Genomic DNA, 18803 nt, shown 5'->3' on the forward strand with positions numbered 1-18803 from the left:
ATACAGGGTATTAGATAGAATGACATTTTCAAACAGCACACATTTTAGTAGATTTTTCTGCTCCTTTCATTTAAATCTTCCACTCCCCTGTCCTAACTTCCAATCCTTCCCTGTATCCAGTTTCTTTTCTAAGTCACATATGTGCCTTTGCCCACCCTTGTCCTTCCCTGAAGTTGGTTTTTACCTTTCTTGTTCTCTTTCTAGTATTGCAGGCTTTGCTCACGTTTATAGTCAAAAGAAATTTGCAAGAAAGTACAAGATTCTGGAAAGCATAATATTAATTAACCAATAGCCCCAAATCGTCCGTGTTTTATGTTACATTTTATTTATTTTTTTATTTTACATGTGTCAGAGTTTAAAAGTATCACTGTGTTCATGTGAAAGTCAGAGCACATCTTGTAGGAAGTGGTTCTTTTACTGTCTGGATCCTGGGGAATGGAGGTAGGCATGCTTACTAGCTGAGCCATCTCACCTGCCCTTTTCTTTTTGCTTGTATGTGTGCTTGTGTGATATGTGTATGTGAGTGCAGGCATTTGCGTGCCATGGCATGCATGTGTCATGGTGTAATTGTGGAGGCCAGAAGATGACAACTGGTGGGAGTTGGTATGCTCCTATGCCTTTTCTAGTCAGGGTTTCTTATTGATTCTAAGTTAAAAGGAATAAAAGAACTTCTAGCAAATGTTCCTGTCTTCACCTTCCATTCCCCATAGGCTGGACTTCAAGTGTGTTTTGATGCATCTGGCATTTTGTTATATGAGTTATATGAGTAGCAGGAATCGAATTCAGGTCCTCAGACTTGCACATGCTTTTAGCTGCTGAACTCTCACTGCCTTCTCAGTTGTGTGTGCGTGTGTGTGTGTGTGTGTGTGTGTGTGTGTGTGTGTGTGTGTTAGAGAGAAAGAAAGAGGGAGGGAGGGAGGGAGGGAGAGAGAGAGGGTGGGGAGAGATATTTATAATGCTCAAGCAGGCCTCGGAATTGTTATATAATCAAGGATTACTTTGAGCTCTGGATTTTTCTTCTCTACCTTCTGAGTGCTAATAGTACGAGTATGTACCATGTACTGCATTAAGTTTATGTAGTGTGGAAGTAGACTCCGCCTACTTCATTAAGTTTATGTAGTGTAGAAATAAGACTTTAGTCCTTTGCACACATTAGGCAAGTGATCTTCCCACTTTTAGGAGACTGTAATAAAGATAAGAGATCATATATATTCATTTAAAATCATACTTTGAATAAGACAATCTTTGCTCTATACAGTAGTTGGGGCAACACAAGGGCTTTGTGTAAATGTATACATTTAAAATAGTTGGATATTTAATGTATTTCCCAAGATCCCATAATACTTAGCAGGAACTGGAAACAAAATCTTTTCACTTACAGTGGTCTTTTTGATATGTCTTTTTCAGATGGGAAAGTTGACAACTATGCCTGCAGGTCTGATATATGCATCTGTAAATTTGCATCTAGTCAAAGAAGAGGAACCCAAAAAGCAGCTTGTGAGACCAGAACAGGTAATTGGCCTACAAAAGTTTCTGAAGTTTGTATGATATAAACTTAATGGAAAAGCTTGGTAGGTATTTTTGCTTCATCTCAAATATTTTTAAAGTCACATGTTTTGAAAGTTTAAAGGAATAGTTCTGAGGTATCTAAGTTATATAATATGTAGTAGAAATACAGAATTTTTACTTCAAAATGGGTAATTTTTAATGGGAAATCATTAAGAATGGGGCCTAGAAAATGAGAAGCACATGGAAAAATAGCATTTAAGTGTTAGAACACCTTTGTTTCTAGGCTCCTCTTAAGTGGATGCTACTGGTTATATGCATTAGGTGGGGGAAGCTCTTGAATGGGCACACACTTGTCTTTTCCCTGATTTATGTTGGCTTTGAGCTTTAATTGGACAAGAGTCTGCTGTCTGCCGGATCTGCTTTCATTTTAGTAGTTGTCCTTATTCCCATTACGGGGGCTCTGCTGTCCACATTTACCTTTGTAATATGTGTGGCTGACAGGTTTTTAAAGGACCAACAATAAATACTCAAGCTTATACTTTCTGTGGTGGCTCATTTTATAGTTAGGTAGTATCTCCCAATTACATATGAGAAGCAACCATAGCTTTGCGATTTGTACAGAGGGCTTGTTTTGGTATGTACAAGATCTGAGTATTAATTACTCTGCTGGAGTGATGCAGGTTAGGGTATCAAGTAAACCACTGGAGCTTCACAGTTCTTGATCTCTATAACAGGACATGACTGATAGATGGTAGCTCCAGAGATGGATTCACCTGCTGAACTTGGGCCCAGAGCTATCAGTGTCATTCTCAGTTGAGATTTGTTCCCAGCAGCTGAGGGTTGGTTTTCCCTCTCTTTGTGAACTTTATAGCTTGAGCTGGGCCTCCTCTCACCTTTATTCCACTGATTGCTAGTGTCTGGTCCTACCACCTTTTATGTACAACTGCTTCCCAGGATAATATCTCATCCCAGGGCTGTGGCAGATGAAATCTAAGCTCCCTGATTTGTTTCTTTTTCTCAGGCCCTACAGTAGCTCAGTTTGAAACAATGAATTCTTTATCATGAGAGTGGCTGACTTGTGCTCTTAGCGTTTCATATGGGATTCTTCTCCACTGCCGTCTTTTCTACTGAAGGAGTCAACTTTCTCATCAAAACTTCTGGTGTTAAAGACTTGTGAGGTTTTCAGGATTATCCTAGAAGTAGGGAATTCCTTCTCTTTTGCCAGGATTGCCTGGTGCTTTTTGTTCAGTCTTTGTGGTATCCCGAGGCTTGGCTAGAGGCCCCATCAGTGGGTGAGGGGGGAGTCCTGAGGCTGATATTCTTCAGGATGGTCTGAGTCATCGTCAACGGCAAACAGGTCTGTGATTCCATGTTGCAATCCGGTGGACCTCCAGGATAATTGGAGGGACCTTTCTAATGAGGCTCTAATGACCCCTGGCTGGAAGGGGACCTGTTTTATAGAGACTATGAAGTTTAGGCCAAACATATTTATGAGCCCATTGGACACCTTCGAGATCATCTAGCAACTGGCAATCCTCAAATCTATTGATGACCTCTGCCTGTATGTTTAGAACAGTGGGGGTGGGTATATCTCGAACATGATTTTAATAGTGGTAAGGGGAGTTTCATAATGGATAGAGAGTGAATGGTATGAGAGATAACTCAGTGATTACCAGTCTCTTAGGTCAATTTAGTTGAGGTCTCTTTTAGGGTTTTATTTATTCTCTACCTATCCTGAACTCTGAGGTCTATAATGTTTCCAATCAATCCCCAGAATGTTGGCTAGTCTCTGACTTACCTGGAACACAAAAACTGTCTGACCCTATCTGAGGAAGCACATACTTTGGCAGTATGTCCTCTAAGAGTTTTGTCATAATGGATATAGTTTTAGGTTTAGTGGAGAAAGTCTCAGTCCAACCTGAAAAGGTATCAGTAAGCCTCAGCAAATATTTATGTGTAAATTTTTTGGTTTTACCTCTGTGAAGTCTGCCTCTCAGCAGACTCTGGGTTTTGTGCCTCTGAACCTATTACTGGATCACCACATTAGTTGGCTGTCAGGCTTTACAGTTCTTGACAATCTCAGTTATCTTTGAGATTCTAATCCTGATATTAGCAATCTTGTATTCTCTGAATGCCCATGTGGGAAGAGCAGTGAATCTTCTGAAGTATGTGTAGTCCCATTTCTTCTGACACAATCGGCTTGTTATCTGCTATTCTCTACCATCTGTTATAATGTTGGAGCATGGGCAAATTCTTAGCACAGATTATGTCAACTTTTGAATACTTAGGGTGGTCAGCAAGTATAGGATTCCTCAGATCCAAGGAAGTCAAAGGCAAGAGAGGTCTAGTTTCTAGGGCAGCATGATGGACGGCTTGATCTGCTCTATTGTTGCCCTTTGAAACTGGGTCATTTCCTCTCTGGTGTCCCAGCTTTTTAGGCCCCTATAGAGTCCTTAGTAGCAAGGGGATTTTTTCTTTAAATTTGATAGTCTTTTTTCTGCCATTAGAAGGTATCTTTCCCTATAAATAGCCCCATGGACATGAGTGGTAGCAAAGATACACAGGCTACCTGTGTCTCTTGTCTTTTCTCAGCATTGATTAGAGCTACCAGTTCATCTTTCTGGGCACCACCCATATGATCTTGGTGTTTTTGAGACCACTGCACCCCCAGCATACCTCTGCCCATCCTGAATGAAACTGTCTGAAGATCTGGTATGGTCCCATGGATGTGAGCCAAAATGTCTGAGCAGTTATGCAGTGTCCCATTAAGGTTTGGATCAGGCAGCAGGGTACTTAGGTTCAGGGCATTTGGGGCCTGCAAGGTTATCTTAGGCAGAGATTTAAAAGGAGAGGATGGTAATGAGTCATTCTGACATTGGGGATGGTCAGGCTTTGGCCCAGTGACAGTTTGTCAAATACACACACACACACACACACACACACACACACACACACACACACACATTTGGCCTCAGAGAGCCACCTCTGACCTTTTCTTAATATGTATCCCTCAGACCTGGTGAGGTCATTTGTGGCTGTCATAGTAGGGCCTTCTTAGTGGAAGCTCGAAAGTCCAAATTTCCTAGGTTCTCTAAGAGGTCTTAGGTACTTTAGACATTCTTGTTTGTTTTTTGCTGTCACTAGGAGGTCATTTATATACTATTGAAGAGATTTTAGCAAGACAAAACGTTAAACTCTATGATCAACAAGGAAGCTTGTAGGTTTCTCTTTTATTTTTAGGGTTACTCTGGGCATCTTTTAAGGCCATGGTTTGAATAGGTTTTTTTTGTGGGGGGCGTTCCCTGAACCAGTGGTCCTTCACTTTTCAGTAAATGCATTGGTTCTTTTCTAAGAGGGACTGTTCTTGGTCCTTGGGGCCCCACTTACCTCTTTTTGTAGAATTCATTTGTTTTAGACATCTCTTATATAGGTAGGCCACTGGCCCTGCTCTAGGGCCTGGGTTTTCTAGAAGCCATTTGTTTCAGACTGTCTCCTACAGTCCTCTGGTTTGACTGTGACTGCCAACAGGATCTTTGCCAGATAATCTGTTTCTTCTGTCCTTTTACTTGCCTTTTTCCCTATTATTAAACACTTTTTCTGCCATTGTCTTTTAAACTCTTTTCTCTTAGTCCTTGAACCCTTTGTAGTTCCCTGATACCTGGTGCTGCCTGGTTAATAAATGGTGGAGCTACTACTGCTTTCACTTATCTTTGGCCAAATTAGTGGCTGTCTCATAGCCACTCTGAGACCTGCCAATCAGAGGCTGGCAGTAAGATTTAGCCTGTCCTTACTTTATCAGTGTTGAAGTCCTAATCTGGGTGGATTCCTCCTTGAGGCCAGGAACCAGTTTTCTGGCCTTTGTCTGTGATGAAGAGAACCTGCAAGAGCTCTTCACAATCAACTCAAGTAGGCTGGTGGTTGAAAAGGACTGTTTCTAAGAGATTAATTAAATCTGAAGGGTTATCTGAAAAGGGGGGAGTTCTGTGTTCTCCAGTAAATAAAGGTCATTAATGGCAAAGGGCCAATAGTTATGAGTTTGGTTTCCTTGATCACCAACCAGTCCCACTGTGCCCTAGGGCAGGAAGACAGTCTCAGGCTCAGAAGGCAGGGTTGCAGAGTGGTTGCATAATTTGGTGGTAGAAAAATAACGTCTTCCTCTACTACTTCTTGGAGGACCAGGAGAGAGATAGTACAGGAGAGAGGTGATCTTGTGTATCCTCCTTCGTACCCTTGGACTTTTTGCTAGCCAAGGCAAAAACTTGTTCCTGTTTTCTCGGGAGAAAATGTTTAAGCCAAGAGGGGTGGGTCCTCTAGACCCAACATGGTCAGTCCATTAAAGTCAAATTCACTCCGAAAACAGAAAACAGAGTGGGCAGCAGTTCTTTAAAGTGATACACACAGGGCAGACAGCTAGCCAGCAACGAAAATAACCAGGACTGTGTGTAGCAGGGTTCCACATCCCCTAGCAGGCTTCCATGTCTACTCCATCCTTCCCAGAAATCAACTCCAGTGGCACTCTGTTCCCCAGGGGCTTCGAAATGTCTCCCAAGCCCCTGTGGCTACAACTTACCAGCGCATCCATTGCAGGAAGATCCCCATCTACTTTTATTGTTTCTTGCCATGAAATACAGATCTTTTAGGCCTTTTAAGAACAGAATTATGGTGGTACCACATGAGCACATAGACAGACACAAATTACATAAACAATAAACACACGGACAGATACTCATAGACATTTCAGGTATTAAGACCATTTGGGTTGGATCTTGTTGGTCTTGGAATTCCTAGGCAATGAACCAAAATGCTGTGTCAGGAATTGTTAGAAAACCTCAAAAGATCACTAAGGATCTGTTTCTGATGTAATAGAATTAGGGTCTATTTATTACAGACTTGGGCTTGGCCTCTCCTACAACCCAACCTTGATACAACAGGACTGGAAGGGAAGATGTAGCAACCTCTAACCCTCAGCAGGTCTCATTTTAGAGGAAAATAGGAGCAAGTGATGGGATGAGGGAGGGGGTGTCCAGTCTGGCAAGTATCTAATAGAATGACAGTAAGGTCTAAAGCAAGACTATATAATCAGATATGGTCTGAAAGTACATCTAAAACAATTAGACTAATCTTTGATTAACTGTTGCTAGGAATTAACTAGGGAATAACTCTGGGGTATGTGACAAGGGCAAATTCTAGGGTCCTTTCTGGTACTTGGGTGCAGCTTGAGTTCTGCTATAGGTCAATTTCTCAGGCTTTTTGTTGTTGTTCTTCAAGATGGAGGCTAGTCCCAAGATGGAGTAGGTTTGACCTCTCACAACCAAGTCTTCCATATTTTTACTAGAATAGCCCATTAAGCCCCATTTAAAGGATTCCACTGCTTTTCAAATCCATAGTCCCAAAATCCACATTTTGCCAAACAAAAGCTTGCCCAGACCTATCACAGCAGTACCCCAGGACCTGGTACCATGTTATGTCTTAGTTAGGGTTTACTGCTGTGAACAGACACCATGACCAATGCAAGTCTTATAAATGACAACATTTAATTGGATCTGACTTACAGGTTCAGAAGTTCAGCCCATTATCACCAAGGCAGGAGCATGGCAGTGTCCAGGCAGGCGTGGTGCAATAGGAGTTGAGAGTTCTGCATCTTAATCCAAAGGCAGACAGGAAAAGACCAGGTTCCAAGCAGGTAGGAAGAGAGTATTAAAGCTCATGGCCATAGTAACATACCTACTCTAAGGCTACACCTCCAAATAGTGCTACTCCCTGACCAAACTGATTCAAACCACTACATCTCAGATGACTCTAGTATGTCTAGTATGTCAAGTTGAGAAAAAAAAAAAAACTAACCAGCATGTGACTTTGAGAATTTCTAATGCTCTTCCTTTATCTGTAATTTCAATCTGCCTTTTCTTATTCTGACTCTCATCCTTCATGAGGTCAAAGAGCAGCATTTTTTAGTGTGTCACCTTATCTAGAAGTACTCATACTTTTGAATTTTGAAATTAATTGATATGCTTTTACTATGTTATAGAGCATACAGAATTCCCAAGTATGTTTTAATTAGAATTAATCCATGTATTTGTTAAATAAGTCTGCTTGTTAGCAATATGCTAGGAAATATTTATAAAGCCCAGGATCTATTTTTGAGGAATTTCAAATGTCAGAAGGATGAGAATGTAATGTATGTGCAGAATGTCAATGTACTTTTATTGTGTAATATGAATAATACTAGATGTATTTATTAATGCAATTTCTACTACATCAGAATACTTTGTGAATGAGGTACTTTGGTCATTTAAATTTTGTTAAGTTTATAGCTGAATAAAAGTCCTTGGTTCACCTTTTTCTTGTTAAACAACTTTTTCAAAAGGATCAATATGCTCATGCCTTATTGAGTGCCATTTAGTGAACAAATTAAAGCTGTCTTTAATAGAAAACTTTTTAAGGCCGTCAGATAATTGTCTTTAACCAAGAAATTTGTGGACCACTATAATGAATGTCCAAACCATAAATGTCCCTGGTAAATTCCTGAATATTATGAATTTGACGTATTTTATTGTCATTTGCTTATTTTTTTAACCAAGAAATAACAAGAAAAAATACAGATTTGAGAATTCTAGTTCCTTCAATTTTATTTTAAAAGTGATTTTAAAGCTTAATTTAACCACAATTTCTAACTAGATACAAATACATTAAATATAATAAGTGGTATTTAAGTCCAAGGCCTTCAATGCACAGTGAAAATGTTCTAGCCATAAGATATACAGTGATATCCTATTTGCTGGTCTTTAAAATGTACATAATAGAGTTGCAATTTTGTTATATTCTTTCACTTGTTCTTGAATATCCATGCTTAAGAAGGTTAATAACTTTAAACACTATTTCTTAATCATTGTGACCCCTTTCCTAAGAAACTGTGGACATAAAATTTTGCTTATGGTAGATTACAAATGAAGACATTTTTAAACTGTTAGTTTAATATATACTGGCATATAAAATATAATCAACACGTTTTAGTGTGACTGGTGAATATTTAATGAGAACTAGAATATTTAATGAGCTGACCTGAAAGGCAGACACAGAAGAAGGTCCTGATTCCCAAGCCTGGTCCACATGATGAGACCCTTAAACAAGTGCTGGGGATATTTCTCAGTGGTAGAAATAGTTCTCACATGTAGAGACCTAAATTTCATCTCATACCTCACAAAACTAAAACCAATGTTTAATAAAATTGGGAATTGGGGAGTATAATGAGCAGACAACCTTGTTAAGCCATAATTATCCCTGGAACTTTCTAAATTCCTTGATGTCATAAATTTGACTTATTTCATTGTCATTTGTGGGGGTCAGAACAGGAGGGAGAGGCAGTTGTAAGCTTCTGTGTGGCTTCTGGGAATTGAACCTGGATGCTTTGGAAGAGAAGCTACTGCTCCTAACTGGTCAGCTATATCTCCAGCTCCATGATTTCCTTTAAAAACAACAACAACAACACCTCTATAATGGGTAAACGTTTAAAGTAGTAATTTTACCACATGTAGGTTTCTTTTGTGTGAGTGGGCTTTCTATAATATACCTGATATCTCTATACCCGTATATAATCTAGATCTAGTTCACCTTTCATATAAACTATATCTATTTTTGCTCTTTTAAATACACATAGATGCTAATATGATGAATTGAAACTCATGCCTTATTTTAAAAGGAGAAAGAGAAGTTCCTTAATCTTGCTATGGGTCAAAAAGAACTATTTAAGTATAAAACAAGACTGATATTTTAAAGCATGTATATATTGTAAAAGGCCAAAATCTAGCTAGTTAACATATGCATTATATTTCATATACATTTTACATCCACTATTTTAGCATTTTATCTTGTTTGTTCTTGGTATATCATAACCAAAACCATTAGTCATATAGTTACTTTTCTGTTATTCTGGAAACTTGAGTTTCTTCAATTATATCCTCATTAACCTGTATCAAAAAGTGCTACATATATCATGAGTATGAAACCATTTTTTTTCTTAAAGTAAATAAGTTTTTACCTAGTTATTTTATAATTTTTATATTTCTATTTATCTTCATTAAATATTGGTTAGAATGTGTTTGGTTTTTGAAAGGTATAAATACCAATAATATAAAACCATTATGGAAAACTATGTGCCTAACACTTAGTTTAGAGGAATGGCACAATCTCCTGTATTTTTATCGATTTGTATTGAGATACATGATTCCACTGAGTATCATTTCCTATTTTATTCTTGGTCTTTGTATCATTCTCTTTTTATTCTTATTCTTGAATTTTATTTAATGTAAATATGGATGTTTTGCCTACACATATGTATATGCACCAGATGTGTGTGCCTTTTGTCCATAGAGGTCAGAGAAGTTGTTGGATCTTCACTGGAACTGGAGTTACAGACAGTTGTGAGCTACCATGTAGCTGCTGGGAATTGAACTTGGATGCTCTCTGTAAGAGCAGCCAGTGCTCTTAACTGCTGAGTCATTTCTCCAGCTCTGTAATTTTCTAAACAAAACAAAACAACAACAACAAGAAAACAGGTTAGTCAACTAACCTGGATCCCTGAGAACTCCCAGGCTGAACCTAGCTAGGCCTATGACACATATGTAGTAGAGGTACCACTTTGGCCTCAGTGGGAGAGGATGTACCTAATCCTGCAGAAACCTGATACAGGAGGGTAGGGGAATACAGGGGGGTAGGGGCGAGAGCTGTCCTCTCAGAGTCAAAGGGGATGGTGGAGGAACTCTGCAAGGGGGGATCAGCCTTTGCTATAAAATTAATTAATTATAACCAACAAACAAGATCACGTTGATACCTTTTCTATCTGTTTTGTTAAGCAATTTTGGTTTTTATACACATTTGAATTGCATATTTATGGGCATACCTGTGTGTAATTTTCTACATCGTAGCCTTTTGGCTTAGTAGTAGTTTTTAGAAATTCACCCTGAATTTCATATGTGACCATAATTTATTTATGTTTTGTTTTATTGAGGCAAGATCTCACTGTGTAGTTTTAGCTGGCTTGGAACTCACTGTGTAGATTACACTGACTTCAGACTAGTAATGGTCTGCCTGCCTCTGCCTCCTAAGTGTTGAGATTAAAGACATATAATATACTATCATTTTCCAGCAATGTGATTATAATTTTTTGCATTTGTATACTAATTTACAATATTTTGTTGCATGAATATAACCCAGTTTAATTGTTTACTCTTCTTTTGATGAATATTTGAATTGCTTTCAGATCTTTACAGTTAAATATTTCATAGACTTAAGGACTGATGGGCTTGCTTAGCATCTAAAGGTCTGTACTGGCTAATTTTATGTCACCTTGATACAAGCTAGAGTTATTTAAAAAGGGGGGACCTCAATTGAAAAAAAAGTCTTCATGAGAACAGGCTGTAAGGCATTTTCTTAATTAGTGATTGATGGGGGCTGGACTAGCCCATTGTGGGTGGTGGCATCCCTGGGCTGGTGGTCCTGGGTTCTATAAGACAGCAGGCTGAGTAAAGCATGAGGAGCAAGCCAGTAAGCAGCAGCACCTTTCCATGGCCTATGTATCATCTCTTGCATCCAGGTTTCTTCCCTGGTTGATTTCCTTTAGTAATAGACTACAATCTAGAAGCTTAAGCCAAATAAATTCTATCCCCACTTGCTTTTTGTCAGGGTGTTTCATTCCAGCAATATAAATTACCACCAAGCCAATGACAAGTCACTGGAAGCCACATGAATAGAGAAAACCAACCACTACAAGTTGTTTGACCTCCACATACACACCATGGCATATATGTGCATAATTATACATGTACACATACAATTAAGTAAAGAAAATTTAATGAAAAGTTTCTAAGATTAAAACTAATGTGTATAGATCCATATCTGCAGTCCTAGTGCTCAGAAAGAAGAGGTGTGAGATCATGAGTTTGAGGCCATTTTAGTATCTTGAGCTTTAGTAGCTTGTACTATGTAGTGAAGCCATGTCATATAAACAAAATATGCACTGGCTCATACTATATGTGATGTCACTTGATTCGGTTCTTCTAAAACTTTCTATGTTCAATTTATCATATCATATCTATAGCTTAGATTCTATAGACAATTTTAGCTGTTTTTAGAAGGAAAGTCGATGATGATTAATTACTATTTTGATACTGGTGGAAGAGGCAGCCCAGTTTTTTACATGGACTTTTCTTATACCCTCAGCTCCCCATATATACTGCACCACCTCTCCATTCTAAATATCTTGAAGAACAGCCTGGTTATTTACAAAGGGGCTTTGCATCCATCCGTACTACAACTGTTTATTATATTGGCTGGTGCAAGGTAAGTCTATTTTGATAGTATTTTCTTTTAATTAATTGTTTTGGGTATTCATAGATGTGGGATTAAAAAAATACTCTTTTATTCATTGCATTCCAACTGTAGTTTCCCTTCCATCCACTTCTCCTCTCCCTATATTCCCTCTCCCTCAGATCAACTTCTTTGTTTCCCACAAACAAACAAACAAACAAACGAATGAATAAAACCCAGCAAGCCTCCCAGGGATAGTCACTGAACATGGCCTAACTAGATACAATAAGACTGGGCACAAACCCTCATAATCAGGCCATACTAGGTAATAAAGTAGGAGGAAAAGTGTCCCAAGAGCAGGCCAAAGAATCAGAAATAACCCTAGCTTTCAATGTTAGGAGTCCCATAAGAACACCAAGCTACACAACCGTAACAAAAATGCAGAGAACCTAGATCAGACCGACACAGGCTCCCTGATTGTCAGCTCAGACTCTGTGGGCCTCTTTGAAGCCTGCTTAATTGATTTGTGGGCCCCGTTCTTGTGGTATCCTTGACCCCTCTAACTCCTAAAGTGCCTGGATGTCAGTCTTTGCATCTGCTCCCCTGGTTGATGGATGATTCTCCTATGATGACATTTGGACTAGGCCTTGACTCATAGTTGCAGTTTTTTTTTTTTTTTTTTTTTTTTTCTTTTAAAGAGAAGAAACTACCTCAAAATTTAGTGGCTTAAAATACTAAGACTTGTATATACTCAGTATTTTCAGGGGAGGAATGCGATGAGAATTCAAACAGGTGATTTTTCTGTTCATGTGATATTGTCTGAGGCTACTCTGTAGCATTTTATCAGGCAAATGAACTGTTTCAGAAAGTTCAAAATGGCTTAATTTGTATCTTGTCAAAGGTGGCTGGATGGCTAGACTCAGCTGAAGTTGTTGACTGAGGTGGAAGCAGATAGCACACTGATGTTTTATTAGCATCACCATATAAATTCAGTTGTGTTTAGTCAACATCTCCACTATTAGGGTCTTAGTAATAATCGTACCAATATTTTCCTAATGCTGAAGTAATATCAGTTTTCACTCTACCAATGTAACTTGATTATAGACCTCTGAGTAATTATAACATTTCATTATTTTTTTGATTTTCATACATGAGCACCATATTTACACCACTACACAAGTATTGTATTGACATCATTTCCAACTCCAACCTCTCCCATCCTCCACCTCTTCCTGTGTACTCACTGTTGCCTCTCAATTTCATGATCACTTATTTATTATTGTTAAACACACACACATACATACTGCTGAGTCCATTTAGTGTTGTTTATATGTATATGTGTTTACGGTTGATGACTTGGCATTGAATAACCCATGGGGGTGTAGGGTGTACTTCTAGAGATCACTGATTCCCCTTCTCTTAGAAACCATTAATTAATTGCTTGTGGCTCTTTATCTAGGATTTGTCATATTTCCTCATTCTAGTTGGAATGTCACCTGGTCGTATCATTGGGACAGTCTTGTTTAGGTGACCATGTTGTTAAGATTTGGAGATGCAGATTCCCTGCCATATGTAATTCTAATGTAGACATTTTAAAAAGTAATTGCTGAGGCTAGTAAGATGGCTCAGTGGATAAAGACACTTGCAATGCAAGCCTGGTGACCTGAGTTTTATCCCTAGAACCCATGAAAGGAGGGAAGAAAGAAATGAGTTCACAAACTTATTCCTCCTTGACTTCACACACACACACACACACACACACACACACACACACACACACAATCATCATCATCAAGAAAATTCCCAATAAATTTATTTAAGAAAAAGCATCAGTGAAATTGATCAGTGAATTCTGATCAATCCATGTGATATTTCAAACATGTGATGTGGAGTTATTTTTGAAAGTTTGTGTTTGTCATACAGTTCCAGGGTACAGGTTGTGCTAGTCACCCTTAATGTGATCTCTGTGGGAAATATCTTAATTATGGTCTGAGTCATGCCCCTCAGGCTACATGACAAGAGCTAGATGATTCAGACTTAGGTCTCTTGAGACTTCATTTTCTATAGTGTACTCAGATGTGTCTTCAATGAGGTAATTGTTCCTGAGAGATCTTTAAATTGCTATTGTAACTATCACCCAATTTAAGACCGAAAGAACATTTTATTCTGTTAATATGCTGAAGCAAATAGGTTGATGAAGGGCACTTTCAAATGTATTTCATCTCCAATGTAAACAACTTTTCCTCTCTAATTTTCTCCTAAATATGCAATCTATTCCTCAAAAAAGGGGAAAAAAGCCTGATTTAAATGACTTCTTTGTGAAAAGTAGTTTCATGGAGTGCAGAATTCAATACTGGCTGCTGGCCTATGCTTTGCTTTAGCGGTTGAAATTGATATAGCAGTGCCCCCAAGTGGTCAAAAGGGATTTTAAAATACAGTTAAGGAAAATTTACCCAAAAACTTTAATAAATGGTTCAAACAGCTCAGTTGCAAGTGATGCAGTCCCCCAAGAGAAATGCCCCAGTGGCACTTTGTTTTGTGCCAGTTTGTAGAACTTTAAGTCATGGTAACCATCTGTCACTCTTAAACTGAGACAGCATTAGTAAACCAAGACATCTCAATAGTTTACTTTCATCCCCATCTAATATAATCATTTCTGTTTTTTCTGCATTGAACGTATCTATTACTTTGTTTCAATCACAAGGTTTCATACATAAGTAGGTTATATGTTTAGATTGTGTGTTCTAGCTTGAACAATAGAATTCAGCATGGGGTAGTCAAATGAGATAGCACCTACCACTCAATGAATATGATAGGATCTTGGCATGACAGTATGCTAGAAACAGGTAAATAGAAAAAAGCATTGCTTTAAAGCTTGAATCCCTTCAGTGGTCTAATATAATCTTGATTTATGGAGAATTTATGTTCTTATTTAAGAACATTCTTTATAATTGCACACTAAGATGAAGGGAAGAGATAAAGTGCTTTGCATTAGGCTTTTCTGGTTTTGTTTTTCCTGTACAAATTATCACGCTGCTGCTATTGCATTATTAGTCAGATGGTTTTCTGTGTGTGCTGAGATATACCTGATTTAATCAAGATTTATTTCCTTTTTATGTCCACGCCATTATAAAATAAGATGATAATTTTTTATAAAAATTTCAGTATCTTTTATGTGAAGTCACTGATTATTTTGAAGGTATTATATTACCCACTCCTATGAGGGAAATAATACAGCAGAATCCTCTGCCAGGTGAAATGGAAACGGAGATGAAGGGATGATGCAGCAAGTGTACTGCTAGCGAGTGCACAGGAAAGTCGGGATTCAGATTAGAATGGAATACTGAATCAATAGATAAAGTGATCTTAGACTTGTACTGATTAACCCCTTCAAAAATTCACATCGCTTTTTGTACATTCCCTTTTTGCATAGGGCATTTATCTCTTTATGAAAAATGGGGTAATGGATACAGTACAATTTGGAAAAGGTAGGTCAGTAAAACATCTATAATTAGAAATATAGTTTTGTCTTGTTTAAAATTTAAAAATGTAAATATAGTATATTACCTATTGCTATGATTATACTGATGTAGAAGATAGATCCTGTACTTTATTTTTAATAGTAACCAAGCAAAAGTATATATTGTTTCTTTCACAATTTATTATATGCTAAGGCTTTTTCACATTGCTGACTGTTGCTATTAAAACTACAGATTTCTCTCTTACAGATTAGAAAACTAAGGTTTAGAAAGTTTACCTAGGTTACCAAAGTTACTAGGAAGCAATGACCAGATTCAAACTCATACCACTTTTACCTGAAATTCCACATTGTATATTATAAAAGTATAAGGTGAAGATTTATCCCCTCTTTTCGCTGATTGGTTTAAGTAAGTGTTGTTATCTGTTAAAATACATTATGCTTTTCTATCAGTTGCTGGGAAATGACACAGAATCATACATCTTGAACTGTCTCAGCTAATGTTGGAAAGTAAATGCACTTTAGCTTTTTAATGGTATTTGGTAACAGACATAGCTTTCTGATATTCCTTGCCTAGAACAGTTGGCAAAATAAACATGTAAGGAAAACATAAGGAAAAATAAGCTAAAATTTTAGGTGTCTTCATAAACTTAATGCAGTTAATTTGAAATATTATTATTTAATATATTAAGATTAAACTTATTTATTAATATTGTTAGCTTAGTTGAACCTGGAACTCTGATTTCTGTCTTTATCTTCTGGTCTTATCATCCCAAGTGCTGGGTTAATGTATGTATCAATATACCCAGCTATCCCTCATCAATCTTGAGGACCATAATTATGTATGTGATTTTTCATCAGTAACTATGATAGAAAAGTATATCTTTAGAGCTAGAAACAATTTAAATGTATAAAACAGTGAAGCATCTGTACTTTTGATTATGCTTTATATGTTTTTGACTATTTTCACCTCTCATCTTGATCTTTTTTAATTCCTAATGTGATGTTTTAGGGAGATAGTGACAAGAAATGTCTAATTTCAAAATTCTTTTATATCCTTAATTTTGGCTGGATTTTTACCAATGTTTAAACAGATAATAGCAGAAGCCTGTTTATTGTAGGGATGTAAAACATACACAATTAGGACTTGATTTTATGGTAATCATATTTAAGCTGTACCTTCTAGTACCATAGCTCTTTTAACAATAATAATTACTAACAATAATGGTATATATAAAGAATGTAAGTATTAAATCATCTATGGAATGTAAATTTGATCTTGTAGTTAGTATTATAACAAAGGATTTAAGTTGTTGTCTGTATCAATTTTTGTATTACTTATTTGAAGAATATTTAAACTACTCACTATTATATTGTTTGTTATTAATATACTAATCTATAGCTTGGATTACACTATATAGAGTGTCCAATTGTAGTCATTCTTAACTGGTATCCTCAGATGCATACGTCTATCTGAAGAATCCTCCTGAAGATTTTCTTCCCAAAATGGGAGTGATTACAGCTTCAGGGCTGGCAGGTTTGGTTTCAGCAAGAAAAGGTATGCTCTTAAGATATATTTTCTTTTTCAATGCTATTATATTTTATTTTGAATTTTACATTCATTGCATTTATTAGATATTATCAGATTAAATTAGTGTAAAAATGTTTTGATTCTTGACTGTACCATATTTGTTTTTAAATGTTAAGCTTGACTATACTAACTATAGTAAAGAATGGAGAATAACTGAAATTCTTTTATTCTGTTGGTAAAAATGCAAAGTGATCTAAGAATTCTGGAAAATAGTTGGACAAATTCTCATAAAGTTGACCATACACTTATCAAGAAACTTAGGAATAACATTTCAAAGTCTTTATTTATCTTAGATATGCTGGCTAATCATGTATCAACTTGACAAAAGCTAGTTATCTGAAAGGAGGGAACCTCAGTTGAAAAATCCCTCCATTTAAGATCCAACTATAAGGCATTTTCTTAACTAGTAATTGATAGGTTCAGGCAAAGCATATTGTAGGTGGTGCCATCCCCTTGGCTGGTGGCCCTGGGTTCTGTAAAAAAGCAGGCTAAACAAGCTATGTAGAACAAGAATAAGAAACACACCCCAGTGACATCAGCTTCTGCTTCCAGGTCCTGTGGGACCTTGTCCCAGTATTCCCATGCAGGTCTTTGGGGAAACACAGCCTCTGCTGCCTTCTCCACTAGGACTGTTGGGCATGCACAAATTCAGGCTTGGAAGAATGAGAACAAAGCTCAGTGGGGCGTGTAAACTCTGGCCTGAATTCTCAGAAACAGCACTCTGCTTTTGATCCTGGCTGTTGGTGGCAGGCTGAACCAAGGCGAGAAACCCTGGAACAGGGTGTGAGAAGCTTGGGAAGAGAATTTCTCTTCCTAATAAAAAGTGATAACAATTCTTTTAAAACAGAGGAACTCAGGCGGAGGGATGATTTCTACATGTGTTCCTGTGTTCCTTTACTTTTTCTTTGTATAAGTATAGTTTTTGAAATGGTTCACAGTCTGACAACCAGCTTCCTATTGGCTTGGCCTCATTGCTTGGAAAGATCTTGTCTATATATTTTGGGGCAGTCCTGCTTCTGCCCAGGGCTTACATGCCGTCATGTCTACGTGCAGGGGAGGGATTTGGGGAATGGCCGATCTGGCTGGAGTCCATGTCATATCCTCCTGCGGAGGCAGGACTTGCGGCTGCAAGTGGTGCAGCCCTGCAGGACTAGCAGGGCTGCACCACTGTTTGTGGCAGTGTGAAGATCGTGTATTATTTATGGCACCATGAGGGTTTCTGAATTTCCAAGAGCTCAGAAAGCACCTCCCATCTCATATTTATTTCCGGGGTTTCGACCAATCTCAATGGGGTATCAGGGCTCCAAACACGACCTATCTGCCCCACAAGGTCCTTGCCCTTTTTGATTTTCTGCCCTGACTTCCTTCAAAGATGAACAGTGATTTGGAAGTGTAAGCCAAATAAACCCTTTTCTCCCCAAATTGCTTTTTGGTCATGGTGTTTTGTTGCAACAATAGAAACCCTAAGAGTCTAGAGAAATGAAACCTCCATACAGAAATGTTTATAGCAATTGTGAATAATCATAAAAAGCTGTAAACAGGCTAAGTATTTCTAAAAGCAGATAAACGAATAAAGGAACAAAGGAACACTATTTGGAGTCATGTAACATTGCTTGTGAAATTAAAAGAATCTAAAGAATTGTATGTTAATATAAAGATATACACTAACTTAAAACGTTTTTTTCCTTAATCATGCTACACTAACACTGTATGCAGTATTAAGGATCTAAAGAAGACATGCTATATATATCTCAGATAAAATCTGGTTAACATGGTTTCAACTTGACTAAAGCAGTTGCAATCAATGTTCATCAGTTAGGAATGGAGTTTTCAGAATGATTTCTTATATACAGTTAAGGAGAGGGTGAATATTATTTTTCCATTAGTGCATCAAAGAAAAATGGCATATATCACCATAAT

The 18803-nt window shown here is 37.6% G+C and overlaps 1 protein-coding gene across 1 annotated transcript in view; it reads left to right on the top strand.

Moving 5' to 3' along the window:
* The window catches only part of APOOL (apolipoprotein O like), a 74349-nt gene that overhangs the window by 24414 nt on the left and 31132 nt on the right, over window positions 1-18803 (top strand). The window contains exons 2-5 of the mRNA XM_080910015.1: window positions 1408-1512; window positions 11728-11847; window positions 15248-15302; window positions 16752-16850. Of these exons, the coding sequence (XP_080766141.1) occupies window positions 1408-1512; window positions 11728-11847; window positions 15248-15302; window positions 16752-16850 (379 nt within the window). The remainder of the gene's footprint in view (window positions 1-1407; window positions 1513-11727; window positions 11848-15247; window positions 15303-16751; window positions 16851-18803) is intronic.

This window comes from Micromys minutus, assembly GCF_963924665.1.
Source record: "Micromys minutus genome assembly, chromosome: X".
Lineage (NCBI taxonomy): Eukaryota > Metazoa > Chordata > Mammalia > Rodentia > Muridae > Micromys > Micromys minutus.